Source organism: Lepidochelys kempii, chromosome 3 (genome assembly GCF_965140265.1).
Source record: "Lepidochelys kempii isolate rLepKem1 chromosome 3, rLepKem1.hap2, whole genome shotgun sequence".
In the NCBI taxonomy this organism is placed as follows: domain Eukaryota; kingdom Metazoa; phylum Chordata; order Testudines; family Cheloniidae; genus Lepidochelys; species Lepidochelys kempii.
This window is the reverse complement of record NC_133258.1, coordinates 987,692-1,014,187: the sequence shown is the minus strand read 5'-3', so window position 1 is coordinate 1,014,187 and position 26,496 is coordinate 987,692. Positions and strand designations below refer to the sequence as shown.

Sequence of the window (26,496 nt, the reverse complement as noted above, 5' to 3'; positions counted from 1 at the left end):
CAACGCTTGGGCTCTGTCCTCCGGGCGCTCCCTGCCCCCATGGGGGGCTGGGCCAATGCACAGCTGGGGTGCAGCCGGGCCCGGCCCAGCGAAAGGGGGGACCTGGCCCAGCCAGGCAGCCGACTCCTGGTGCTGCGGGTGGGAGGCTCTGGAGGAGCTGCCGGTGCAGTGAGAGGAACCAGCAACCCAGCTCCATGGGAAAGAGGCCAGGGCCAAGGCTAGGGCCGTAAATCTGTCCGGCACCTGGACAGCGTCCCGCTCACTAACGAGGCTGCCTTCTCCTCCGCTCAGCTGCTTCTGCCGGGAAGGGGGGGTCCTTCGCAGCACAGCTGGGGCCTGGGGAGCACTGCACCCCAGCCAGCCCTGTGCCAGCCCTGCGTGCCCCCGGCTCTCAGCAAGGAGCCACTGGGAGCAGAGCCGGGGGGCCCCCTCGGTGGGGATGGCTGGATGCAGCTGCCTCAGACACCTGGTCTCCCCGTCCACAGGCTGGGCTAGGGGTCTGGACGAATGGAGGGACGGACAGACGGGGCCCATGCTGCTGAGCAAATGCGGGGGGGGGGGCATTTGGTCCTGCAGGGTGTTGGGGGGGCGGGGGTTGGAGCTTCAGCCTCTGGCAGCTGGAGCCTGCCTAGGGGCCAGGACAAATCACCCCCCCATTCATGTCTGGAAAGGGGCTGCCCTTGGCCACGGGTTCAGTTCTGCCGTGCCCAGCCCCTGGCACTCAGGGCCCAGCTCTGTGCATGCAGTGACCCCCCCACCCCAGCCCTCCCCCACGACCCAGCCCTGGGGTTACTGCCTGGCCGGGATTTGACCGGCCTGGCCCAGTTTTTTAGGGATTTGCAGTTGCCAGGAAAAGACCGGCCTGTGCTGGGCTGTTTGACATGGGGCCAAAGCAGCGTTCTCCAGCGGGGGTCGTGCGCTGTGACCCCACCCCGGCCAGGCGGGACGGCAGGGTTTGTGTCTTTGATTTCTAGGGGGCTGGGCGCACTCAGAGGCTTCCTGTGTCAATACAAAACATTTGAGAACCACCGGGCTCCAGCGTCGTGTCTCCCCGTGCGCCGGGCTGGCCAGTGTGAAAGGTCTGGGGCCTTCTCTTCCCACGGCCACAGGCCAGGCGATGCCCGAGCAGCCTGGGGGCCAGGCAGCGGCTGGCTGCCCCCCGCCATGCGAGCGGCCGTGCGGGATTGAGTCACTGCCATGCGCCCTCAGGCGTGCCGAGCTGTGTTACCTCGCTAGGCGCGGCTGCTGGGGGAGGGCAGGGTTCCCTGGTGGGGCTGGGTTTTTTGAAGCTCAAAGGTGGTAACCCTACCTGCCCCACAGCCATGCCCAAGCCCACTGCATTGTGCCAGCCCAGCCCCGGGCACTCCCAGCCCAGTAGCCGGCACCCCTGGCTCCAGCTCAGCAAGGGCTCTGCTCCCCACTGCACACGTGAGCCCCGGGCTGGGCCGGGCTGTGCTAGGAACCACAGCGTGGGCCGGAAGGGGGGAGGGGGCTGTGAAAACAGCTGGAGGTGTGGGGAGGGGGCACTTCCTGCTCTACAGATAAGAGCCCCCAGTGTATTTGCAGCCTGGCTGTCCCAGGGCAGCGAGGGGGGCTGGGAGCACAGCTGGGGTCCCTGCTGCTGGGCGGCACAGGACAGCTCCAAGGCAAGGCAGAGAGAAAGGCTGGCAAGGCGGGGGAACGCCCAGCTGCCCCTCGGAGAGGGCCTGGCATCAGCAGACAGCACAGGGTGCAGCTGGACCCGGGCTGCAGGGGTAGCCACAGGACTTAGGGGAGCCCCTGCCCCCCAGGGAGAGCCTCAGGAAAGCGCTCAGCATGGCCTGCTAGAAGGGGTGGGGTCTTGCAGGCTGGGCGGGCTGGGGGGCTTGGCCTTGTGATGCACTGGGGTGGGGGGGCCTCAGGCTCACCGGTGAAGGGCTGGGGTAGCTGACACCGACCCACATGAGAGCTGGGGGGCAAATTCCCATTGTGTGCCATGCACAACAGGTGGGGCAGGGCAGAACCTGGCACTCGCTCACCCGCACCCCCGGGGCAGCTCAGTGAGGCTGGCAGAAGCCAGCACCAGAAGCAGGCGCAGCCCTTCACCGGCCCGGAGGGACCTCGAGAGTCACCGAGCCCCGTCCCCTGCACTCAGGGTGGGACGAAGGATTAACTAGGGGATCTCCCAACACATTTTCTGGTGGCCTCAGAGTGCCATTAACTTTAGGACAACCAAACAAATGTGCACAGATACGTGTCCAAATCCTGGTGACTTATTTATCTAGGGCTTTTTTTGCTGACTCAGTAATAAAAATAACATACAATTGTCTCTATGCTTTACTGGACCTAAACAGAGTAGACACAAAGAAGGTGCTTTGCACACTCTTGTCTTTTTTGTTGTTCTTTCTTTTGATTCTTTTTGGTTTAGTTTTGCTGGCTAGTAACTCTGCTGCTGTGAAAAGTGATTCTTGTACGTTTACATCACTTTTCACAGCCTCCAGCTAGCTACTAAGTCTGCTGTGAAAAGTGATATTAACGAACATAGAAGTATCCCTTTTCTCAGCAGATTGCCTCAGCCCGGGTAAGCCTGGAGACAAATTAAGCCCTGGATGGGGAGATAGGGAGGGAGGCCGACGGGGAGGTAGTGAGCTGGGGGACGCAGCTCGATGCCCCACACCCAGGGGATAGAGCCCGATGCCCTGTGCCCCAGGGTGGAAGTCTGACACCAGCACCTCCGGGAAGGTGGGGAACTCAGTGGCTGCCTGCTCCACTGTTTGTCTCTCCAGGGGTGGGCAGGGTCCAACCCCTGCTGGGGGTCCTTGGGGAGGGGCCACTGCTTGGCCCCCCCAAAGCAGCACCCAGGAGGCTGTGGCCACAAGAAAAGCCCCTGGTGGCCGCATGCAGCCACGGTGGCCGCATTTGAGAAACTAGACTATCCCTGACAGGTGTTTGTCCAACTTGCTTTTAGAAACCTCCAGCGATGGAGTTCCACCACCTCCCTGGGTGATTTATCCCAGCGCCTGAGCACCCTGACAGGTCGGACTTTTCCCTAATGTCCGACCTGAATAGCCCTGGCTGCAATGTAAGTCCTTGTCCTGTCCACGGAGGTTAACAAGAACCATTTTTCTCCCTCCTCCTTGTAACAACCTTTTATGTACTTGAAAACTGTTCTCATGTCCCCTCTCAGTCTCCTCTTCTCCTGGATAAACACACCCAGTTTTTTCAATCTTCCCTCACAGGTCATGTTTTCTAGACCTTTCAGCATTTTTGCTGCTCTTCTCTGGACTTTCTCCAAATCTTTCCTGAACTGTGGCACCCAGAACTGGACACAATACTCCAGTTGAGACCTAATCAGCGCGGAGTAGAGCAGAAGAATCACTTCTCATGTCTTGCTTACAACACTCCTGCTAATACAGCCCAGAATGATGTTCACTTTTTTTGCAACAATGTTACACTGTTGACTCCTATTTAGCTTGTGATCCACTACGATCCCCAGATCCCTTCCTGCAGTGCTCCTTCCTAGGCCGTCATTTCCCATTTTGTACGTGTCCCACTGAGTGTTCCTTCCTAAATGGAGTACTTTGCATTTGTCCTTATTTAATTTCATCCTATTTACTTCAGACCATTTCTCCAGTTTGTCCAGCTCATTTTGAATTTTAATCCTATCCTCCAAAGCACTTGCAGCCCCTCCCCGCTTGGTATCGTCTGCAAACTTTATAAGTGTACTGTCTATGCCATTCTCTAAATCACTGAAGCTATTGAACAGAACCAGACCCAGAACCGGTCCCTGCGGGACCCCACTCGTTATGCCCTTCCAGCATGACCGTGAACCACTGATAACTACTCTCTGGGAATGATTTTCCAACCAGTTTTGCACCCACCTTATAGTAGCTCCACCTAGGTTGTATTTCCCTAGTTTGTTTACGAGCAGGTCATGCGAGACAGTATCAAAAGCTTTACTAAAGTCAAGATAGACCATGTCTACCACTTCCCCCTCGCCCCCCACCCACAAGGCTTGTTACCCGGTCAAAGAAAGCTCTCAGATTGGTTTGACACGATTTGTTTTTGGCAAATCCATGCGGACTGTTACTTATCACCTCATTATCTTCTAGGTGTTTGCAAATTGATGGCTCAATTATTTGCTCCATTATCTTTCTGGGTACAGAAGTTAAGCTGACTGGTCTGTAATTCCCCGGGTTGTCCTTATTTCCCTTTTTATAGGTTGGCACTTGATTTGCCCTTTTCCAGTCCTTGGGAATCTCTCCTGTCTTCCACGACTTTTCAAAGATAATCGCTAATGGCTCAGCTATCTCCTCAGTCAGCTCCTTGGGTATTCTAGGGTAAATTTCCTCCGGCCCTGAGGACTTGAAAGCATCGAAGGACACGTCTTCAACAGCAACGTGGCTGTGTAGTCGTGGCAGAAAGCTCTCCCAGTGCTGTAAAATACCCACCCCTGCGCGGCTCCCAGCGCTGGGCCAGTCTACACTGGCGCTTTGCAGCCCTGAAACTTGCAGCGCTCGGGGGCGGGGGGGCTGGGGGTTTCACTCCCTGAGCGAGAAAGTCGCAGGGCTGTAAAATGCCAGTGTAGACAAGGCCTGACTCACGGGCTCTTTTAGCCTCTGACCCGACCTCCTTTGCGCTGGCATTCACTGGTAGACGTCCAGTCGCCACCCACGGTGGTGAAACCCGGAACAGAGACGCCACGCAGCAGCTCTGCCATTTCCCCACGCTCTTACTGCTTCCCCCCTCGCTGAGTAATGGGCCTGCCCTGTCCTTGGGCTTCCTCCCGCCTGGAATGTATCTGGAGGATGTTCCTTGTTCCCCTTTGTGGCTCTAGCTGGTTTAATCTCCTTTTGTGCCTGGCCTCTACCTGCTTGTGTTGCTTTTCAGCAACATTTGCTACAGGTCACTGAGGTCCCGTCTTACCCCCCACCCCCAGGGCTGGCTCACCCCCCTTGCAACCCACACCCCTGGGCTCATTTCAAAGGCAGCAGGTGATGGGCTCCCAGTCCTCCCCCTAGCGTGCCCAGCTCCCTGCCGGGGAGGCTCTCGGGACCAGCCAACTCTGTCCCCCCTGCCCCTTTACAGCGCCAGCCCCTGGGCTTTCTGCCCTGCCCAGCGAGCTCAGGCAGCCTCAAGGGCCCTGACGCACCATCAGAGCCGCGACTGGCTCCTTCTGCTGCTTGGGGCATCCAGCCCAGGACAGTCAAAGGCTGGGGAGCAGCCCACCCCCACCTGAGAGACGGGGCCACCACAGAGCCAGCCCCAGCCCCCAATGCTGGGCTGGCCCGGCTCCGGGCACACGGGTGGACAGCCTCGGCCCGTGCCGATTGGCACCATTGGTCCCACCCGTCAGAGCTGGGCCCAGCCCCGGCAGCCCCCACGCAGCCCTGCTGCTGGCTGCAGCCGCCTCCCTGGCCCGTGGGCATGTGCGTGGGCAGCATTCCTGGCAGGTGCCCGGAGCTCAGGAGTGCCCCATCCCTGTGTGCGCCCAGGCCTGAGCTCCTGCGCTGGGGGCCAGCACACCCCTGGCTGGGTCTTAGGCGGGGGAAGGGGTCCCTTTCCCTGCAGTTGGGTGGGGAGGGGTCCGCAAAGCAGGGCCCAGACCACGACACGGCAGCGTCATCACAGAGAATCACTTTACTGAGACGACAGCCCCCGGCGCTGGGGGCTAGAGACAATTAACGAACCATTAGAACAATTCATTGAACAGAACCAGGGAAGGGCCTGGAGGCAAGGAGGGGGTGGGGGGTCTGAGAACAGGGGGCACTGGCTGTGGGGGGGCTGCAAGCAGTGGGTAGGAAACAAGGATGGGGTGGGGGGGGCGGCTGTGGGGTGCTGCAAGCAGGGGGAAGGGGGCTTCGAGTGGGGAGCAGGGGTGGGGTGTTTGGGAGCAGGGGGCACTGGCAGTGGGGGGCTGCGAGTGGGGGGCAGGAGGCTGCAAGCATGGGACATTGGCTGTGGAGGGGGCTGCCAGCAGGGGGTACCATTGCAAATTGTAGCTGCACCCCCACGTACCCGCAGCGGGGCAACCAGCGTACGGCTGCCCTGCCCCAGCTGGAGCACCCCTGCCTGGGGTCCGCATTGGGACACATCAGTCTACTCTGCAGCACAGTCACTGACCACTGGGGTAACGGGGGGGCACAGGCCGGGCTCTGCACCAGGCAAAGGGGAGCCCAAGATGGCGCAGCACCAGGCGCCAGCAAGGGCTGGAATGGCTGCTCCGAGCCCAGGTGGCAAGGGCAGAGCTGCAGCCCCCAGGAATGCAGCTGGTCCATCATCTCCCCTGCGAGCAGAGCAGGGGCCTGAGCGGACTACGGCCCCCAGCACAGACTGCAGCCTGGGGCAGAGCCTGGCCTGGGGGCCGCTGCATGCTATGAGATTGTAGTGCAGAATCCCAGCACCCCCCAGCCAGAGCGGGAGGGTGCCGTCCCAGGCTGGGCCCACGCAGCCACCTGCCAGCACCCCAAGGGACTGGCTCACAGCCTCGCTTCCCCCTTGTCACGAGCCGACCCGAGCCCAGGGCCCGGTGGCACTTGGCTCTGGGGGCAGACAGCCCAGACCTCAGCCAATGAGTGGGGTCCAGGGGTCCTGCAGAGACCCCCTCCGCCCCCCATGGGCAGGTGAGGCCTGTGCAGGGATGGACGGACTCCAGAGATTAGCGCACATAGAAATGAGGGCCTGATCCGGGGCACGTGGCCCCACACGACGGAAGGCCAGCTGGTCCCCTCACAGCATCGCCTGATGCATCAGTGCAAGGAAGGCCCAGCTCAGGCCTGGGAACCAGGGGGTTCCCACCCTGCCCCCAGGCTTGGCACATCACAGCGTTAACCCCATGCCACCCAGGGCATGTGTGGGCAAGTGGCCAGCAAGGCAGGGCCGGGGCCTGACTCCCATCAGCCGGGCTCCGGTAGTGCAGGTTGGGCCCCAGACAGCCCCATGGGTCATTTGGTACTTTGCGGCCTGAGTGTGGGTGGAGCCCACAGCAGGAACAGCGTGGGGGGGCCCGGGAACCCGCCCAAGGAGGGGAGCAGCCCAGCTGTGAGACGAGTAGCCCCCTCGCACTGTGCATGCTGAGCGGGGCTGTTCCCAGGGCAAGCCCGGTGGTCGCAGGGTGGCCTTTGTGCTCCACCCCCAGCAGCCGGACACCATCTCCCACCCTGGTGCCTGGGGCCCTGTTCAGAGCGATGTCTCCTGCAGGACGTAGGTGTGAGCGCCCTCCACCCTGGCAAAGCCCTCGCCCTCCGCCTCCTCCACATGGGCCAGGCCCCCGACAGGGCCGTTCAGCATCCCATTGCTGGTCTTCTCTGGGGCGCAGGGCGCGGGCTCCTCACAGCTCCCAGGCTCCTCGCAGCTCCCGTCCTGCGCAGGGAGAGACGAGCGTGAGAGGGGAACTGGGGTCTTTCCTTGCTGGCAGGCACTGGCCCCTATCTGGTCCAGGGGGAGTGGACCGGTGGGCTCAGGGGGCAGGAAATAAGACTGGCACCACAGACCTGCTATCTACGCCTACCAGCCACCAGCTGCCTTTGTTCCCAGCATTCAGGACAGGCCCTGCTCGAGGTCCGGTCTCGAGCCAAGCGCTGGGCAGAATCCTGGGGCCACTCCTGCCTGGAACAGCCAGCGCCTCCCTTCCTCCTTCCAACCCACAGCCGCCTGCCCACCCTGCAGGGCCCCACCCTGAGCCGCCGGCTCTAGCCCAGCGGTTAAAGCTCCCAGCCCTGAGCTAGCTCAGAAAGCAGTAAACTCCAGCCGGCTACCTGGAGCGAACGTCCCGGACCCGGCCCAAGCTGGACTGGGACCAGGCCCTGGGATGGAACCCGCCCTAGAGGTGCTGATGGATGGCTCCCGCCTGCCAGTGGACAGAGGTCAGACACCCAACCTTGTCCTGCGTCCCCTTGGCTTAGCTTGACCTGCTGACCAGGGCACGCTTGGCTCGCCCGAGAGTAGAGGATGGATCCAAGGGAACGTGCTGAAGTGGGCTGAGTCCTTCCTGGAGGGATGCACCCAAAGAGCAGGGTTGGGAAGGGCCGCTCCCCCCAAGCCACTCCCTGGCTGTGCGCCGCAAGGACCAGGTCTCCTTCGGGCCCGTCTCAACAGCCACCTGCAGCCGCCAGGTGAGCCGGTCAGACACCGGGGCTCCAGCACCACCTCCCGCTCTGTCTGCCCTTTGCCACGTTCCACCCCACACGACCCCCGAGATGGCCCCGGGCCTGGAGAACAGCTGGCTGGCAGCACCCGCAAGCCAGGCTGAGGAGTTCTGGCCCGGTGCCATCTCCACGGGTGAGGGTCAGGTCAGTCCCTGGCTGGTGGTTCATGTTCTTGCGTGATGTACGTGCGGTGTGTAGTAAGAGTTATGGATACACACTGGAATTACACTAACGGGGGTTTAAACCAGGCACGTCAGGGGGGTTGGTAAACAGGTCTGCCCTAGACAAAGGAAGGCGTCTTTGCTTCTACGCCCAGCCCAGGGTCAAGCAGAGACAATGCAGGTCCACTGACGTGTCAGGCAAACGAAGCCCCAAGCTACCAAACGGGGCAGGAGAAAGCTCCCAGCAGGGAAGAGAAACTTTATCTGGAAAGAGAAACTTTATAAAGACAGGGGGTCTGAACATCAAGTGCTAAGCAATTGGATCACCTGATTGTGTCCAATATTTCTGGGTTATAACCGTGTATGGAGTGAGGTGTTTAGTGAAGGCCTGGCACACTAGTGATTAACAGCATCACCAAATGTCTGCACGGCCGTGACACTCCATCAGGAACTGTGGGCACTCATGGACACTGGGCTTCACAGAGTGTCCTAGCAAAGGAGAAACGGGTCTTTCCCCGCCAGCAGGGAACGTCACCACTGTCCACCTGTCTCCTATGTCCATTAAGTGTGGTGAAGTCACAACCTGGAAGCCCCATTTTCAGGCAAGAGATGGGAAAAACATCCAGACAACCGGCCTCTTGAAACAAGGTCATTGGCCTTTGGGAGACATCGGCAAAACCAGCTGCCATCTGTGACACCTGGCACTAGGCAGGCACAAGGGAATAGGGCTCTGGCACGCAGAGAAAGGTGGGTCCTTCAAGCCAGAGGAGGGGGCATGAAATCTCTGCAAACTAAATGCAGGTGAGACACCTGCGTAGGCCAAGAGCTTTCACCAAAAGAAACCAGCCTCTTACACGTCTGTGGAGAGCCAGCCAGCCATGGCTGGGAAGGAGAAAGGTCGGTAAGAAATCCACCTTGAAGAAAGCCCAGGTCACTGGAAAGTGTAGATGGTTGTGTTTTACTGGTCACTGTCTGCCTCCATTCCTTACGCCCAAAATCCCTTACCCTGCTGGCTACGTTGTGAATCATTTGTTTATTTGTACAATAAACCAGCTCTGGGTGGTTTGTGAAGAGCAGGGTGGATTCGCCCTGGTTAGGGTTACAAGATGTATTCTGCTTTGGTCTCTCTAAAGGAGCAAGGAGCTGTATTATGCTCTGAGTGTGCAGGGGAGGGCTGGGCACTGCAGGGCACAGGGCTTTAGGGACATTCAGGACTGGGAGTCTGTAGGGGTCAGGGACGAAGTTGGGAATTTTCTTGTGTTTTGCATGAACACTGTATGTGCCTCAGTTTCCCTGGGTGCTGCGTGTGTAACGAGAGGGTGGAAGAGGGGGGGTTGCAGAGGACCAGGTGTGACTTCGCCTAGCAGCCGGGACCCTGGACACAGCCTGGAGCTTGGGGACCCAGTGACAGGTGCCTGGGAGGCCCAACCCAGCTCGGGAGCCAGCCGGTTCTGGCCAGTGGGAGGACTATGGGCTGAGGAGAGAGGGGCCGGGGGGACCTGCCCCACTGGTTCCAGCCCAGGTGGGGGAACAAAGGCTGGGAGAGAGTCTCCAGGCGGCCTGTCTACCTGGGACAGAGGACACAGGAGGGACTGGTGGGGGAGGGGAGATAGAGGCTCGGCTGGAAGGAGGGGGCTGCACTGGGACAAGCTACTTGAAGCTACTAGATCGCACGCCCTGGTTCTCATGGGTGACTTTAATTTTCCTGATATCTGCTGGGAGAGCAATACAGCGGTGCACAGACAATCCAGGAAGTTTTTGGAAAGCGTAGGGGACAATTTCCTGGTGCAAGTGCTAGAGGAGCCAACTAGGGGGGGCGCTTTTCTTGACCTGCTGCTCACAAACCGGGTAGAATTAGTGGGGGAAGCAAAAGTGGATGGGAATCTGGGAGGCAGTGACCATGAGTTGGTTGAGTTCAGGATCCTGACGCAGGGAAGAAAGGTAAGCAGCAGGATACGGACCCTGGACTTCAGGAAAGCAGACTTCGACTCCCTCAGGGAACGGATGGCCAGGATCCCCTGGGGGACTAACTTGAAGGGGAAAGGAGTCCAGGAGAGCTGGCTGTATTTCAAGGAATCCCTGTTGAGGTTACAGGGACAAACCATCCCAATGAGTCGAAAGAATAGTAAATATGGCAGGCGACCAGCTTGGCTTAACGGTGAAATCCTAGCGGATCTTAAACATAAAAAAAGAAGCTTACAAGAAGTGGAAGGTTGGACATATGACCAGGGAAGAGTATAAAAATATTGCTCGGGCATGTAGGAACGATATCAGGAGGGCCAAATCGCACCTGGAGCTGCAGCTAGCGAGAGATGTCAAGAGTAACAAGAAGGGTTTCTTCAGGTATGTTGGCAACAAGAAGAAAGCCAAGGAAAGTGTGGGCCCCTTACTGAATGAGGGAGGCAACCTAGTGACAGAGGATGTGGAAAAAGCTAATGTACTCAATGCTTTTTTTGCCTCTGCCTTCACGAACAAGGTCAGCTCCCAGACTGCTGCGCTGGGCATCACAACATGGGGAATAGATGGCCAGCCCTCTGTGGAGAAAGAGGTGGTTAGGGACTAGGTAGAATCTCCTTCCTTAGAGGTTTTTAAGGTCAGGCTTGATAAAGCCCTGGCTGGGATGATTTAACTGGGAATTGGTCCTGCTTCGAGCAGGGGGTTGGACTAGATGACCTTCTGGGGTCCCTTCCAACCCTGATATTCTATGATTCTATGATTCTATTTAGAAAAGCTGGACGTGCACAAGTCCATGGGGCCGGATGAGTTGCATCCGAGAGTGCTGAAGGAATTGGCGGCTGTGATTGCAGAGCCATTGGCCATTATCTCTGAAAACTCGTGGCGAACGGGGGAAGTCCCGGATGACTGGAAAAAGGCTAATGTAGTGCCAATCTTTAAAAAAGGGAAGGAGGAGGATCCTGGGAACTACAGGCCAGTGAGCCTCACCTCAGTCCCCGGAAAGATCATGGAGCAGGTCCTCAAAGAATCAATCCTGAAGCACTTACATGAGAGGAAAGTGATCAGGAACAGCCAGCATGGATTCACCAAGGGAAGGTCATGCCTGACAAATCTAATCGCCTTTTATGATGAGATTACTGGTTCTGTGGATGAAGGGAAAGCAGTGGATATATTGTTTCTTGACTTTAGCAAAGCTTTTGACACGGTCTCCCACAGTATTCTTGTCAGCAAGTTAAGGAAGTATGGGCTGGATGAATGCACTATAAGGTGGGTAGAAAGTTGGCTAGACTGTCGGGCTCAACGGGTAGTGATCAATGGCTCCATGTCTAGTTGGCAGCCGGTATCAAGTGGAGTGCCCCAGGGGTCGGTCCTGGGGCTGGTTTTGTTCAATATCTTCATAAATGATCTGGAGGATGGTGTGGATTGCACTCTCAGCAAATTTGCGGATGATACTAAACTGGGAGGAGTGGTAGATACGCTGGAGGGCAGGGATAGGATACAGAGGGACCTAGACAAATTGGAGGATTGGGCCAAAAGAAATCGGATGAGGTTCAATAAGGATAAGTGCAGGGTCCTGCACTTAGGACGGAAGAACCCAATGCACAGCTACAGACTAGGGACCGAATGGCTCGGCAGCAGTTCTGCGGAAAAGGACCTAGGGGTGACAGTGGACGAGAAGCTGGATATGAGTCAGCAGCGTGCCCTTGTTGCCAAGAAGGCCAATGGCATTTTGGGATGTATAAGTAGGGGCATAGCGAGCAGATCGAGGGACGTGATCGTTCCCCTCTATTCGACATTGGTGAGGCCTCATCTGGAGTACTGTGTCCAGTTTTGGGCCCCACACTACAAGAAGGATGTGGATAAATTGGAGAGAGTCCAGCAAAGGGCAACAAAAATGATTAGGGGTCTGGAACACATGACTTATGAGGAGAGGCTGAGGGAGCTGGGATTGTTTAGTCTGCAGAAGAGAAGAATGGGGGGGATTTGATAGCTGCTTCCAACTACCTGAAAGGGGGTTCCAAAGAGGATGGCTCTAGACTGTTCTCAATGGTAGCAGATGACAGAACGAGGAGTAATGGTCTCAAGTTGCAGTGGGGGAGGTTTAGGTTGGATATTAGGAAAAACTTTTTCACTAGGAGGGTGGTGAAACACTGGAATGCGTTACCTAGGGAGGTGGTGGAATCTCCTTCCTTAGAGGTTTTTAAGGTCAGGCTTGACAAAGCCCTGGCTGGGATGATTTAATTGGGGATTGGTCCTGCTTTGAGCAGGGGGTTGGACTAGATGACCTCCTGAGGTCCCTTCCAACCCTGATATTCTATGATTCTATAAGCAGCAGCCTGGGCCCACGGGGACAGGGACAGACCCAGCTAGCCGGGGCTGAGACTGGCCAGGCCCAAGGCCCCTGAGAACGGCCTGGCTGGGTCCAGATGCTCAAACCTCTGGTGTGACGCTGGCTGAGTCACTGCTGGCTACAGATCGGGGAGGTGCTGCCCCCTCTGGGAGGGCGGCCCTGGGGGCCCAGAGCGAGGGGGCTCCCTGAGGGGGCCCATGGCAGAGACAGGCGTGCTGGAGGCTCAGAGGGGTGGTGCCGGGAGGTGGTGGGGCCAGAGGGCCTAGCCCCAGAGCCCGACGTGGGGGGCCTGTCGCACTAAAGGGGGTTCCTCCCAGCGGTTGTACAGAGCCCAGAGCTGGGGGGCTGGCAGTCTGGGACAGGGCCACCTGGCCTGTGAGCACGAGAGGGGCTGCAGCCAGGCTGCTGGGTGCGTGACCGGCAGGCTGGGAGCTCCAGGGCGCAGGGTGAGGGGTGACAGCCCCCGAGCGCTCTGACCTGCCCCTTGCTGAACGCTCCCCACCCCCTCCATGGCTAGGAGACCCCGCCCCAGTTATTCACGTTTCAGCCCCCCCTCTGCATTACAGCAACGTGACACACCTGGGCAGGGGGCCCGCGGGGACTCCAGCTCGCTCAGCCTCTGCACCACGGCTCCTGCCAGCACGGCCCACCTGCCCGCCGCCCCCTAGGCTGGCTGCCCACAGGCATCAGGTCAGGTTCAAGGTCTCGGCCCTTCCCTCTGGGGCGCGCCTGGGATCTCGGAGCCGAAAGCTCCAGGGTGGGGATGGAGGTCGACAGCTCTGTCCTCAGGCCCCCACCAGGGTGGGAGACAGAGCTGCCACGGGGCCTAGTCTGGAACCAATTCCCCTGGGAAGCCAGGACCAGCCAAGCGCCCCCGGCCGCGCCCAGCCCCAGGCCTGCGGTGCCACTTGCCCGCCTCTGACAGAGCCGCCAACCAGCCCCTGCTGGCGCCCAGCCCCCCCGACAGGGGCTCAGTGCCCGGCGACGACGGGGTGTCAGGTGGGAACCGTATGGAACCGTGGGGGGCGCCAGGGGTGCCTCGCCGGGCAGGGCCAGTAACTGGGGTCCCGGCCTGCACTGCCCTGCCGCACTCACCTCCACGGAGCGGCCGACCCCACAGCTCAGCTGCTCCCGGTACCTCTGGGGCAGGCAGCACAGCAGCTGGGGCAGCACGGGGTAGATGGTGCGCGGGTTCACGGTCGCTCCCTTGGTGGGGCCTGCCCGGGCAGAGGGACAGAGCACAGCGGGTTACACGGGCCCTCCTCACCCCTCCAACTGTCCTGCTCCCAGTGCCAGGCCTGGCCCTACGTCCGCACTTCAGCCTGCCCTTCCCCAGGCCAGGGGAGGCAGGGTTGGGTCTATTCTCTCCTTCCCTGCCCTCCCCGGGGGCTACTGAGCCCAGCCCAGCCAAGGCCAGGAGCCCGCAGCCCCACGGCACCCAACAGCTGTGCCTGGAGCAGGCCGCAGCCCCCATCCTCAGGACAGACGCCCCCCCCAAGCGGCAGCACTACATGCTGGGCTGTATCCTCTGCTCTCCGGTCATGGGCCAGGCCCAGGCTGCGCTGCCAGGGGCGTCCAGCCCCCTGTCCTAACAGGGAGCCCGGGGGGCCCAAAACCGAGCTCCTGCCAGCAGCCACGAGCCCTTCATCCCCCCTCCCACCCCCAGTCCCTCCCCCTGTCCCAGCCAAGAGTGGGATTTTCTGTCCTGTCCCTGACCGACGGGCCTGGCTGTGACCCGCCGGGCTCAGGGCTGCCAGCCCTTGGGGGCTGCTCTTGGGTAGGAGACAGGAGGTGGGGGCACGGCCCCATCGAGGGCTAGGACCAGCTACAGCCACATCCAGGCAGACAGCAGGAGCCCAGGACAGACCCACAGACAGCAGGGACCTGGTTCCTGGAGCAGGCTGGCTCCAGGGGCCCTGGTGTCGGCCAGCAGGGACTTAACCCCGACTTCTCTGGGCAAGCCGAGGGCCGCCCACGCCGCGCCCAGGGGGCCGAGACCGGCTCTGGGGGAAAGGCTGCCTGGCGTCTCTGCAGCACTGGCGGGCGCAGGGGGCCCTGCAGAGCGGCCGCGTCTCTCCCGGGCGTCTGGCTCGGCGGGGCAGAGCTACGGGCTGAGGCTGGAGCCCTCCCATTGCGGGACTGGCACGCCAGGGCCTGCTTAAAACTGGGGTGTAGCCAGACCCTCTGGGTCCGTGAGGCCTCCCAGGGCACGTACCCGTGAGCAGGCTGACCAGCAGGCCCACCAGGATGACGGTCGAGGAGTTGTGGGCGCTGTACCACATGTACGACAGGTTGTAGAACTTCTGGAGGCCCGAGAGGCTGCGGGGGAGGAACAGCCGGGTTAGGGGGCAGCCGGAGGCCTGGCACACAAGCCGCGGGCTCCAGCTGCCACTGGACGCCTCTGCTCCCTCCGCAGGCCCAGGACCCCGCGCACCTGCGTCTGCAGCCTGGCAGGATGTTAACAGGCCCTGGCCGGTTTGCGGCTGCGCTTCGGAGCCCCCAAGGCAGCCTGGACCCACCAGCTCCGGCCCAACGACCCTTCGCCCCGCCGGGGGATGCTCCTTCTGTCTCCCAGCAGCCTCCAGCCAGGGCCCAGCACCCTCCCCTGCGCCTGGCTGGTACCAGAGCCCTGTCCCCAGCACCCTCCCCCATGGCCAAGATGCTCAGGGAAGGGCTGGGGCCAGACTCCCCCCGCAGCACGGCTCCCCCCACTCACCGCCTGGGGGCCGGGGCCGAGGTCAGCAGCGTGGTCGCGATGGCTGTGGTCAGACTGCTGGCCTGGGGGAAGTCGGTGCTGTTGGACAGCGCCGGGACCGAGGGGGCCGCCTGCAGGTTGGACACCAGGCTCCCAATGCCGATCCAGAAAGCCATGGCCAGCCCAGCTGCCAGCCCGGTGATCGCACCCTGCACACGGGAACAACAGTCAAGGGCAGCCCATGCAGCTCCGGGGCCTTCCCTGACCCCGAGGGGCACTGAGACCCCAGCCCAGCCGGCAGAGGGGCCATGCCCCAGCTGAATCCATCTCCCCGCTGGGCACAGCCTCAGTTTCCCCCGTGGCGTGTCATTTGTAGCGGAGCTCAGCGATTCACAGCAGCTGGGGCCTGGCCAGTACCAGGCCTGCTGCGCTCCTCCCAGCCCAGCTCGGAGGCCAGGACCAAAGGGGGACGGAGGCAGGCCCAGCAAGGGGCAGGGGCCCAAAGACCCTAGGGAGGGGTCCAGGAGGGAGAGAGACTCACGGTGGGATTGGCACACGGGAAGAACATCCCCAGGCAGAAGAGTCCCAGCAGCGGACCGCCCACCATGCCGAAGATGCTGATGGCAGCCTGTGGGTAGAGAGCATGTCACCCCTGCAGCCAGGGCGCAGCCCCCCGGGACAGAGGGCAGCTGGGATCCCTGCCTCAGGCTGCAACACACAGGCTGGGGGAAGACACGCACCAGGAGCAAACCTCTTAGGGCACCTGCCGGGCGTTCAGAGGCACAGGCCAAGAGACAGGGACGTGCTGGTACCGTTACACAAGGCACAGTGCGCTGGGGACGTCTCCCTTGGAAGCAAGGGAGGAGGAGAGACCCGGGTGCAGGGGTCGATCACAGGGGGACTATGAGCCGCCAGTGTGATGCGACCGTGAAAAAGGCTAACACAGTTTTAGGGTGCATCAGGCGAGGGATTTCCCGGAGAGACGGGCAGAGTTAGTATCACTCTACCAGGCACTGGTGAGCCCTCAGCGGAGCACTGTGGGCAGGGCTGCTCTGCCACGGGGAAGGACGATGAATCCAGACTGGAAGAGGTGCAGAGAAGGGCGACGAGGCTGATCGGAGGAATGGAGAACCTGCCTTACGGGAGGAGACTCAACGAGCTCGGCTTGTTTAGCGTGACCAGACGCAGGCCGAGGGGAGATGGGATTGCTCTCTCCAAATCCACCCCAGGGATCAACACCGGGCTGGGGGAGGGGTTATTGAAGGGGCACAGGAACACACGGCTAGAGACTAGCCATCAGCACGTTCAGACTTGCAATTAGATGGAGGTTTCTCACCACCAGAGGAGTGAAGTTCTGGAGCAGCCGCCCAAGGGGAGCAGTGGGGGCAAAACCCCGAACTGGCTTCCAGCCTGAGCGTGATCAGTTTATGGAGGGGGTGGTGTGATGGGGCTGCCTGCGATGGCATGGAGCTGATCTGCGACCGCTAGCAGCAAATCTCCCCAACGGCCGGTGATGGGGCACTGCGGGGGAAGGGCTCTGAGTTGCTGCAGAGAATTACTTGGTGTTTACCTGTTCTGTTAATTCCCTCTGGGGCACCTGGAATTGGCCAGTGTCGGTAGACAGGATACCGGGCTAGATGGGCCTTTGGTCTGACCCAGTAGGGCCATTCTTATGTTTCTTATGTAATTCTTCCCCAGCTGTCTGGCTGGTGGGTCACACCCACATGCCCAGGGTCTAATTGATCCCTGGATTTAGGGCGAGGAAGGAATTTTCCCCAGGTCAGGTTGGCAGAGACCCTGGGGGGGTTTCGCCTCCCTCTGCAGCCTGGGGTCCAGGTCACTCGCTGGTTTGAACTACTGTGAATGGTGGAATCTCTGTCATGTGAAGTCTTTACATCCTAATTTGAGCACATCAGTGACTCAGCCAGAGGCTCTGGGTCTATTGCAGGGGCGGGAGGCGGTTCTGGGGGCTGCAGTGGGCAGGTCTGACTGGAGGATCAGGATGGGTCCTGCTTTTGAGCAGGGGGTTGGACTAGATGACCTACTGAGGTCCCTTCCAACCCTGATATTCTATGATTCTATGGGCCCTTCTGGCCTTGAAGCCCAGGAGTTTATGAATCTGAGCACAAAGTCCTTTGACAAGTGGCCAGAACACCAGCTCCCCCCCACACCCCCTCCGGGCTGAGAGTCCCGAGGGGCCAGGTCCTACCTGCAGCATGGGGCCCATCATGGAGGAGAGGTAGGCCATCCCCAGGCAGAGCAGACCATAACTGAGAGCTGGGGATGGGGAGGAAAAGGGGGTTAGAAGCTGCAAGCATCCCAACCAGCATCACTCAATACAACCACCTGCCCCGGGGCAGGGCACAAGCAGGAGCCTGGGGCAGCAGGGGCTGCAGGTCAGGACTAGAGGGCACTGGCAGAGCTGGGGAAGCAGATCCAGATGGGGAAGAGCTCCCACAGACCTGCCTGCCCTGGGGCTGGCTCATGGCAGCGTTGGTCTTTCTTTGCATGGCTACTGGGACCTGGCAGCGGATCAAGGGGCTGGGAGGACACCCCTCCCCCCAGGAGTGTGGCACGGACCCCCAATAGGGAGCGCAACTCACCCAGCAGCTTGGAGAGCAGCGTGGCCCGGGACTCCCGCAGGCCGGGGAAGTAGGGGTGGATCAGGTCCTCCATGGTCACCGTGGCCAGGGAGTTGAAGGCCGAGGAAATCGTGCTGCAAGGCAGAGAGAGGAGCTGGGGCCGGCTGGGAGGGGCCTGCTCCCGTCACCCCCAGCCTGGACTCAGGGGACTCTCCGCACCTGGTGTTGGGCGCTGCCCGGGCACAGGGCACTCACCTCAGGGAGCCGCTGAAGAGGCAGGCGACAAAGAGGCCAGGCAGGCCAGGCAGGTCCTTCAGGACGTCCATGACGAAGTACAGAACCAGCTGCAAAGGCAGGAAGCTGGTCAGGGCACCAACCAGGGGATGGGAGAGGGCACAGGAGGTCAGGGCACTGGTTGGCCGGGGGGGTGTGGGTGAGAGGCCAGGGGCATCCAGGGGAAGGGAGAGCACATGAAAACAATCAGCAGCACCGTCGCTAGCAGCGTCACCATCACTCAGAGCCACCATCCTTGGGTTTCAGAGTTAACGCCCTGGGGCTACGCAGTGCCGTTCCCCTGCCCAGAGCTGTCTTTGCAGGCTCTCTGCTGACTCAGGCGGGCATCGGGCCACTGGGAAGGTTTCCCTTCTAGCAGTGAGCCCATGGGGCCCCGATGGGAGCAAGGCCGAGGGGCCATCTACATGCAAGGAAGAAAGCTGCCCAGTGCTCTTGCAGACTAGGGGACTGTCATAAATATAAAGGGAAGGGTCACCACCTTTCTGCATACAGTGCTGTAAAATCCCTCCTGGCCAGAGGCAAAACCCTTTCACCTGTGAAGGGTTAAGAAGCTAAGGTAACCTCGCTGGCACCTGACCCAAAATGACCAATGAGGGGACAAGATACTTTCAAATCTGGAGGGGGGCAGTGGGGGACACAAAGGATCTGTCTGTGTGATGCTTTTGCCAGGAACAGATCGGGAATGCAGCCCTTGTTAAGTTAGTGAGTAATCTGGCTAGAACATGCGTTAGATTTCCTTTTGTTTAATGGCTGGTAAAATAAGCTGTGCTGGATGGAATGAATATTCCTCTTTTTGTGTCTTTTTGTAACTTAAGGTTTTGCCTAGAGGGATTCTCTGTGTTTTGAATCCGATTACCCTGTAAGGTATTTACCATCCTGATTTTACAGAGGTGATTCTTTTACCTTTTCTTTAAATAAAATTCTTCTTTTAAGAACCTGATTGATTTTTCATTGTTCTTAAGATCTAAGGGTTTGGGTCTGTGTTCACCTGTACAAATTGGTGAGGATTATTATCAAGCCTTCCCCAGGAAAGGGGGTGTAGGACTTGGGGGGAAGACGTCTCCAAGTGGTCTCTTTCCCTGGTCTTTGTTTAAAACGCTTGGTGGTGGCAGCATAGGGTTCAAGGACAAGGCAAAGTTTGTACCTTGGGGAAGTTTTTAACCTAAGCTGGTCAGAATAAGCTTAGTGGGTCTTTCTTGCAGGTCCCCACATCTGTGCCCTAGAGTTCAGAGTGGGGAAGGAACCTTGACAGGGACCGTGGGCCCCAGCCCTGGCTTTAGGCCAGGGGGTCGATCCCAGCCCAGCCCAGCCCAGCACTCACTTGGTCCGAGGAGGCCTGGCTCTGGGCTGCCGTGGGCGGATGCTCCTGGTAATAGGCGAACATGACAAGGCCCGTCAGGCAGCTGAGGCACAGAACCACCTGCTGGCAGGGGAACACGGCGTAGCAGGAGCTGTGAGGGACGAGGGCGTGTTACAGGGGTGCGTGCAGGCAGGAACCCCTGCGACCGGCTCGCCAGAGCGCCTCGCCAGCAGGAGCCGGGCCCAGCACTGGGAAGATGCCGGGGTCTTGATGGTCCCAGTGCTCCCCGGGCACAGCCCTGACGGGCTTGGCAGGCTATAGGGGCCAGAGGGGACTCTGAAGGCCTTGGCTGGTGGGGTTCCTGCCCCACTGGAGGAGAGTGGAGCCCGCACAGAGCACCTCCCAGCTGTCCCCCACTGCTACACAGTGGTGAGCTGCCCGCGGCCCGGCGGGGCTGGCCAGCCCGCTGGTGGGACTCTGCCCGGCTGCAGGCTCCCTGCGCCCCCCATACTCACAGCACGGCCTCCCGCTCAGTGCGGGAGCTGAGGTAACGCTGCACCTGGGCCTGGTTCACGCCGTACAGCGACAGCATCATGAAGACGCCCCCGACGGCCAGGGTCCAGAAGGTGTGACGCTCAAAGGGGTCGGGGCTGAGGCTGCAGTGAGACACAGATGGGCAAGTGCTGGAATCTGGGCGTGTGGGGCTGGGAGTGATGGGTCCCGGCCCCTACCAAGCACTCGGGGGCTGGGAGCACAGTGCGGCTGCTCCCCACGGCTACAGGGCAGGGCAGGTCCCTGGGCTCTGCTCTACGGGACCGTTTCTCCTGCACAAAGTGGGGTCTGCATCTGGCCATGGCTTGTCTAGCGCCCCACGGGGCCTTTCCTGACCCGCAGCGCAGGCAGGTCCAATGGGAGTGGGCTGGGTTCTCCCCACCACCCCATTAACCAGGGCTGAGTGGGCAGCTCCCAAGGCAGCCAGCCTGGGGGACTAGGCAGAGGTTACAGGGTGTGACAGCCGGGGACCCGGGGGAGCCAGCGGGGGGGGGGGGGGGGGTCTCCAAGATTCCACTTACTCGATTCCAGAGATCTTCCCCTGATCAGCTGCCAGCTGCCAGACCCGCCCCATGCCGCCCACCTTGACAGTGCCCACCACGATGACGGCCAGCTGCCCTGCGAACATCACCAGCGTCTGGAAGACGTCAGTCCATATGACAGCCTTCAGCCCGCCCTGTGGAAGGAACGGGGCCCACAGCACAGCCCTGAGCACAGGCCAGGAGTGTGGGGGCCGCCCTCCATCAGCCCCACCCAGCAGGGGCCAGTCCCAGAGCTCTCCGGGGAGCGGGGGCAGTGAGCCCCCAGCACACCTGGGGCCGGGGAGAGCCCTTGACACAGAGGGGCAGGGCACCGACACCAGGTTGGGGGCAGACACGGGGCATCACCAGAGGGCGGGGGGGGGTCAGGGTGACTCTGGAGAGACGGGTCTGGCTGGGGGCAGGGGAAGGGCTAGGGGCTGCTCCCTAGCAGGGAGATGGGGAAGGGCTGGATGCCCCATCCCTGGGGTGTCCAGAAGCAGCCCTGCCCTGGACACACAGGGAGCTGCCTAGCTGGGACCCCGGGGGGGTCTCTCCGTCGCCCCTTGGCCCGCTGGTGCTTCTTGCCCCAGGCCAGGCTGGGCGCTGACAGACCCCGGGCCACGGGGAACGCGTGTCCGCTCCCGTCTCGCCTCCCGGCCCAGGCAAGCACCGTCCCCGTCCCGCATCCCACACGGCCCCACCAAGGTTCCCAGAGCAGCCCCGGTGCTTACCAGGGTGGTGTACAGGGTGCAAACCAGGCCCATGGTCAGCACTGCCCCCCAGAGGTCAAACTGAGTCACTGCAAGCAAAACACCAGCCATCAGCAAAGTGTGGGGACCAGGCAGCCAGCACACCCCAGAGACCCCAGTCCTGAGCCTGGCCCCTCGGCCTGCTGCCCCTGCTCACACCGGGCACGCTGGGGCGGGAACAGCCCCCGCCAGCCTGGGAATGGGCCTCGCCCTCACAGCAAGAGGAGCATGAGCTGCACGGCCCGGCCGCACCTCGCCCCTGCTGGGGTGGGGGAGGTCTCACTGCCCTAATAGCTCCCCGCCAGACCCCTGGAGCAGCGAGAACAAGCCACCTGGACCTGGCACACGGAGCTCCGGCCTTGGGCCACCGCAGTGCCAGGCAGGGCCACCACAGGCCTCACCACTACCACTACAGGCCCCTCCAGCCATGGTCCAGATGCGAGAGATGTGCGGGGTCACCTGCCCCCCGCGGCTCTGATAACTAGAGATGGGATGAAACGCCAAAGCAGGAGGTTTAATCTCCCTGCCAGACGGTGTCGCACTCACCAGCCTAACGCTGGATATTCTGTGAGCCAGAGAAACGTCCGATCCCTCTATGAATCTCGCTAAAATCTCGACCTCAGTGACACCCAGTGGCAGTGAGTTCCACAGGCTATGGGAACCTTGGGTGAAAACCTCTTTCCTCTCATCAGTGTCACTGAATGTCCCCTTATCCCTCTGTTAGGAGAGCAGCTGCTCCCAATATCCCTCAGCCACGGCCTTAGGTACGTCTATCCCCTCCCCTCCGTTCATCCCTCCCGCCCCTCGTCTCAGGGCCCCACCCTCCCTGCGTTACCTGCATTGAGAGCCAGCGCGGGCGCGTAGAGAACAACCCCCATGTAAATTACCTGCAGGGGAGAGAAGCGGCAGCAGTTACGGTGCCCAAGTGGCCTGAGCCAGCCAGAGAGACACGGAACAGAGGCAGCCAGGGCCCAGCCGGGACCCCGCAGGGCCCCCCACAGGCCAGTGCAGGGCCCAGCCGGGACCAGGCTGATGGAGGGTGCGGGGAATTCAACTCCCAGGAAGCGTGAGGATGAGCAGCACTCCTCAGAGCCAGGTGTGGGGCAGGCCCCCTCATGCCCCACGTGCAGCCCCCTGCCAGCGTGGCCCTGGCCAACAGAGGCTCCCTGTGCTGGGGGTTTCTCCTGGAGGCCCCGGGAGGGAAGTGCTGGGTGAGACCACAGCCAGGGCAGGTTCTCAGAGGGTGAAACACTCAGGCCTGTGCTCCCTGAGCCCAGGGACCCCGAGGGGCTGCTGTCCATCCCACCCCAGAGGCCTGAGCTAGCAACGGGAACGGACTCGAGCCCACGTCCATGCCGGCCCAGCGAGCACATGGCCACTGGGGTCCTGGCCGAGACACGGAGCTCCAGCCCCGAGCGCCTGCCCTGGCCGTCCCGGCGCAGGGGCTCCCCCGTGCACACTCAGCCCCGGCAGGCCCCACGGTGCGGAGCGGAGTCTGGGATCGTGGGCGTGCGCTTGGGACGAGCCGGGGCGACCAGCCGCAGCTCCCGGGATGGGAGATCTCTGACCCCACTGCACGCTGGGGCCTGCGTCGGCCCCTCACCTCCCAGCAGAGCCCAGCCACCCCCCGTGCCGGGGGCCCAGGGCAGAGCCGGCGCTGGGGGCCAGTCGGACGTGCTCACCATCTGGAAGATGAAGGTCACGGTGCCGCACACGCGCACAGCCTTGTTAAACCGCAGCTCCAGGTACTGCCAGGGGAGAGGAAGGCGGGTGAGCGGGGGGGGGGGCAGGGGGGCTCTGTCTACAGGGCTCGCTTCTGCCCCCTTCTGGGCCCACGGTGCCCGCTCCTGCTCCCGCATCCCACAGCCCACTAGTCAGCTCATCGCCCCGCCCACCCCACCATCACCGGCCCATCACCCTGGCCCCCACCTGCTCCATCGCGCCGCCCACCCCACCCATCACCCTGCCCCCTCACCGGCCCATCACCCTGCCCCCCACCTGCCCCCAACCTGCCCCCTCACTGGCCCATCGCCCCGCCCACCCCACCCGCTCCATCGCCCCGCCCACCCCACCCATCACCTGCCCCCAACCTGCCCCTCACCGGCCCATCACCCTGCCCACCCCACCCGCTCCATCGCCCCGCCCACCCCACCCATCACCTGCCCCCAACCTGCCCCCTCACTGCCCATCGCCCCGCCCACCCCACCCGCTCCATCGCCCCGCCCACCCCACCCATCACCTGCCCCCAACCTGCCCCCTCACCGGCCCATCACCCCGCCCACCCCACCCGCTCCATCGCCCCGCCCACCCCACCCATCACCTGCCCCCAACCTGCCCCCTCACTGGCCCATCGCCCCGCCCACCCCACCCGCTCCATCGCCCCGCCCACCCCCACCCATCACCTGCCCCCAACCTGCCCCCTCACCGGCCCATCACCCTGCCCACCCCACCCGCTCCATCGCCCCGCCCACCCCACCCATCACCTGCCCCCAACCTGCCCCTCACTGGCCCATCGCCCCGCCCACCCCACCCGCTCCATCGCCCCGCCCACCCCGCCCATCACCTGCCTCCAACCTGCCCCCTCACCGGCCCATCACCCTGCCCCCCACCTGCTCCATCGCGCCGCCCACCCCACCCATCACCCTGCCCCCTCACCGGCCCATCACCCCGCCCCCCACCTGCCCCCAACCTGCCCCCTCACCGGCCCATCACCCTGCCCCCCACCCGCTCCATCGCCTCGCCCACCCCACCCGCTCCATCGCCCCGCCCACCCCACCCATCACCTGCCTCCAACCTGCCCCCTCACCGGCCCATCACCCTGCCCCCCCACCTGCTCCATCGCTCCGCCCACCCTGCCCCCCACCTGCTCCATCGCCCCACCCACCCACCCATCACCTGCCCCCTCGCCCCACCCACCCCACCCATCACCTGCCCCCTCACCAGCCCATCGCCCCGTCCACCCCACCTGCCTCTTCTCCAGCCCCCTCACCGGCCCATGACCCCTGCCCCCACCTGGCCCATCGCTCCGCCCACCACTCTGTCCGTCCTGCCCGCCGGGCGCTCACCTCGTAGGTGCTGGTGAGGTGGAGGCGGTAGAAGACGGGGATGAAGACGTGTGCCGGGATCAAGAGGCCCAGGAAGTAGCAGCAGCCCAGGAACCAGTATTCGGTGCCGAAGCGGTAGATCTCGGCCGGCACGCCCAGGATGGCCACGGCTGACTGGAAGGTGGCCAGCAAGGACAGGGCCACGGGCAGGAAGCTCATGCTGCGGTTGGCCAGCAGGAACTCCTGCACCGTGCGCTGCCGGCCGCCGCTCAGGGCGTAGAACAGCCCGATGGCGGAGGAGAGCACCAGCAGCAGCACGAAGACGGTGTAATCTGCCACCGTGAACGCCATGGCAACGCTGCCGGCCGGCCGGCCGCGCTAAACCCTCCTGCGCCCCGCCGGCTCTGCCCAGGCCGGCCATGCCAGCTGCGCCGGCCTCGCGCTCGTCTCTACCTGCCCCAGGCCATGCAGGGGCTCCGCCGGCCCCCCTCACCGGCCCCCCGCGCCTCCGGCCCGGGCCTCGGTCCCAGCCGCCATCATGCACAGCCGCTGAGCTGGAAGAGAAGAGAGGGGTCGGTGAGCAGCGAGGGCTGGCAGCTCCCACTGGCTCTGCCCTGGCCCCAGTGCCCAGGGCTGGCCCACGGGGAGGGGTCACATGCCGCAGCGCAGCCAGCTGCAACAAAGTGCCCTCGCCCCAGGGCTGCCCCCTCACCCACTTCCCATGGGCAAGCCGCCAGCGAGGAGATAGCGCAGCAAGGACCTTTGCTCGGCTCCGGCTAATCTCAGCCCGTCTCAAGGACCCGACTGCTCCAGGCTGCGCTGGGCCCTCTGCAGGCATGGGGGGCCAGAGGAATGCCACATTAATCATTTCACTGCTGCTGAGCCGGGCCTCTCCCTCCCAGCCCCTCAGCACCCACGGGGAGCTGACACCCGCCCAGATTTCACCTCTGCGGCCCCGCCGAGGCGGCAGCCCCTCGGGGCATTTCCAGGGCAGCGGGCCTGTGCCTAACCTGCCCCCTCCTCAAGGGCGGCGCAGCGGGGCCATCTCTCACCATGACTCTCATGGGGCCGCAGCAGCCCCGGCCCCCGCGATGCCGTCCTGAACCTTGCTGGCTCCACAGGCAACAGGGAAACGCTGCCAAAAAACACAGGCAGCGCGGCTGCAGCAACAGCCCTGCCCAGCAGCTACAGCACGTGGCAAACCAGAGCCCCACCCACCCCTCTCCCAGAGCCAGGAGAGAACCCAGGAGTCCTGGCTCCCAGCCCCCTGCTCTAACCCACCAGCCCCCACTCCCTCCCAGAGCCGGAGAGAACCCAGGAGTCCTGGCTCCCAGCCCCCTGCTCTAACCCACCAGCCCCCACTCCTCCCCCAGAACCCAGCTCCTGGGTTCCAGCTCCCCTGCTCGGACTCTGAGATAGCGCGTTGTGTAGCATGCCCCAGAGCAGGGATGGCATGGCACGGGCCTCACCCCCAGGTCCTGCTCTGGGCCTCTGGCTGGTCCCTCTGCTGCCCCCAAAGAGCTGCTGCCTGGCCCCTCACTGCAGAGCCCCCGAAGCCGTCACCGCGGCCAGGCTCCAGGGGTGTCAGAGTCTCTGTTCCCTAGGCCCCAGGGCTGCTTCCCGTGTGGAGTGACTGGCTGCCCTAGAACTGTTAGGCTTTGGTTTCCTTGGCAGTCCCTCCCCGGCAGGCGCCAGCGAGCTCCCTGCGGAGAGGCTGGGCTGGGCTCCGCAGACACCCGACAGCCCAGGGGCCAGCATTTCCCCGGGTCAGGGAAGGACGCTAAGCAGCGGCTGCTTCGGGGGCGGGGGGGGTCCTGCCCTGGGAAACATTTCCTGCTGGATCCAGCCCTTCCTAACAGTACTCCCGGTCCCCACAGCTCTGTTGTTGCGCCCCCCGACACACACACAGCTTCTCTGTGCTCCGGCACTGTGACCAAGGGAAATGTTCTGTAATATCTTTATGACCCTGGTGTGCCCCTCAGTTTCCCTATATTTTGCATGTTCACCCAGAAGGCGAAAAGGAGCGTTTGCTCTCAGGACAGGCTGGGAGACCGTCTCCTGGCTGTCTGAGCCCGGACAAGTCATTGCGAAGGACTGGCCGAGGCAATCCCATAACACTGGAAAATCCAAGGAGACAATGAAAAAGTGCACTCTGAGATAGCGCGT

The 26,496-nt window shown here is 62.1% G+C and overlaps 1 protein-coding gene across 1 annotated transcript; it reads right to left on the bottom strand.

The window, feature by feature from the left end:
- Positions 1-5,604: 5,604 nt before the first annotated feature.
- SLC5A6 (solute carrier family 5 member 6) lies at positions 5,605-25,484 on the bottom strand. The gene is made up of 16 exons (XM_073335417.1): positions 25,383-25,484; positions 24,352-24,884; positions 22,969-23,034; positions 22,122-22,173; positions 21,269-21,336; positions 20,538-20,692; positions 19,980-20,120; positions 19,486-19,615; positions 18,126-18,214; positions 17,892-18,004; positions 17,498-17,565; positions 15,830-15,916; positions 15,310-15,497; positions 14,809-14,912; positions 13,689-13,810; positions 5,605-7,341 (listed from the first exon to the last, which is right to left on the bottom strand). The coding sequence occupies exons 2-16, from the start codon at positions 24,679-24,681 to the stop codon at positions 7,159-7,161; spliced, it is 1,896 nt and encodes a 631-aa protein (XP_073191518.1). The 5' UTR covers positions 24,682-24,884; positions 25,383-25,484; the 3' UTR covers positions 5,605-7,158.
- Between the last annotated feature and the right edge of the window lie 1,012 nt (positions 25,485-26,496).

Excerpts from the sequence above, each read along its gene's own strand:
- SLC5A6 (XM_073335417.1), bottom strand. The coding sequence starts at position 24,681 with ATGGCGTTCACGGTGGCAGATTACACCGTCTTCGTGCTGCTGCTGGTG. Across the intron at positions 20,693-21,268 it reads GCACCCTGTACACCACCCTG|GGCGGGCTGAAGGCTGTCAT; the intron begins GTAAGCACCGGG and ends TTCCTTCCACAG. Across the intron at positions 18,215-19,485 it reads GCCAGGCCTCCTCGGACCAA|CTGGTTCTGTACTTCGTCAT; the intron begins GTGAGTGCTGGG and ends CTGCCTTTGCAG.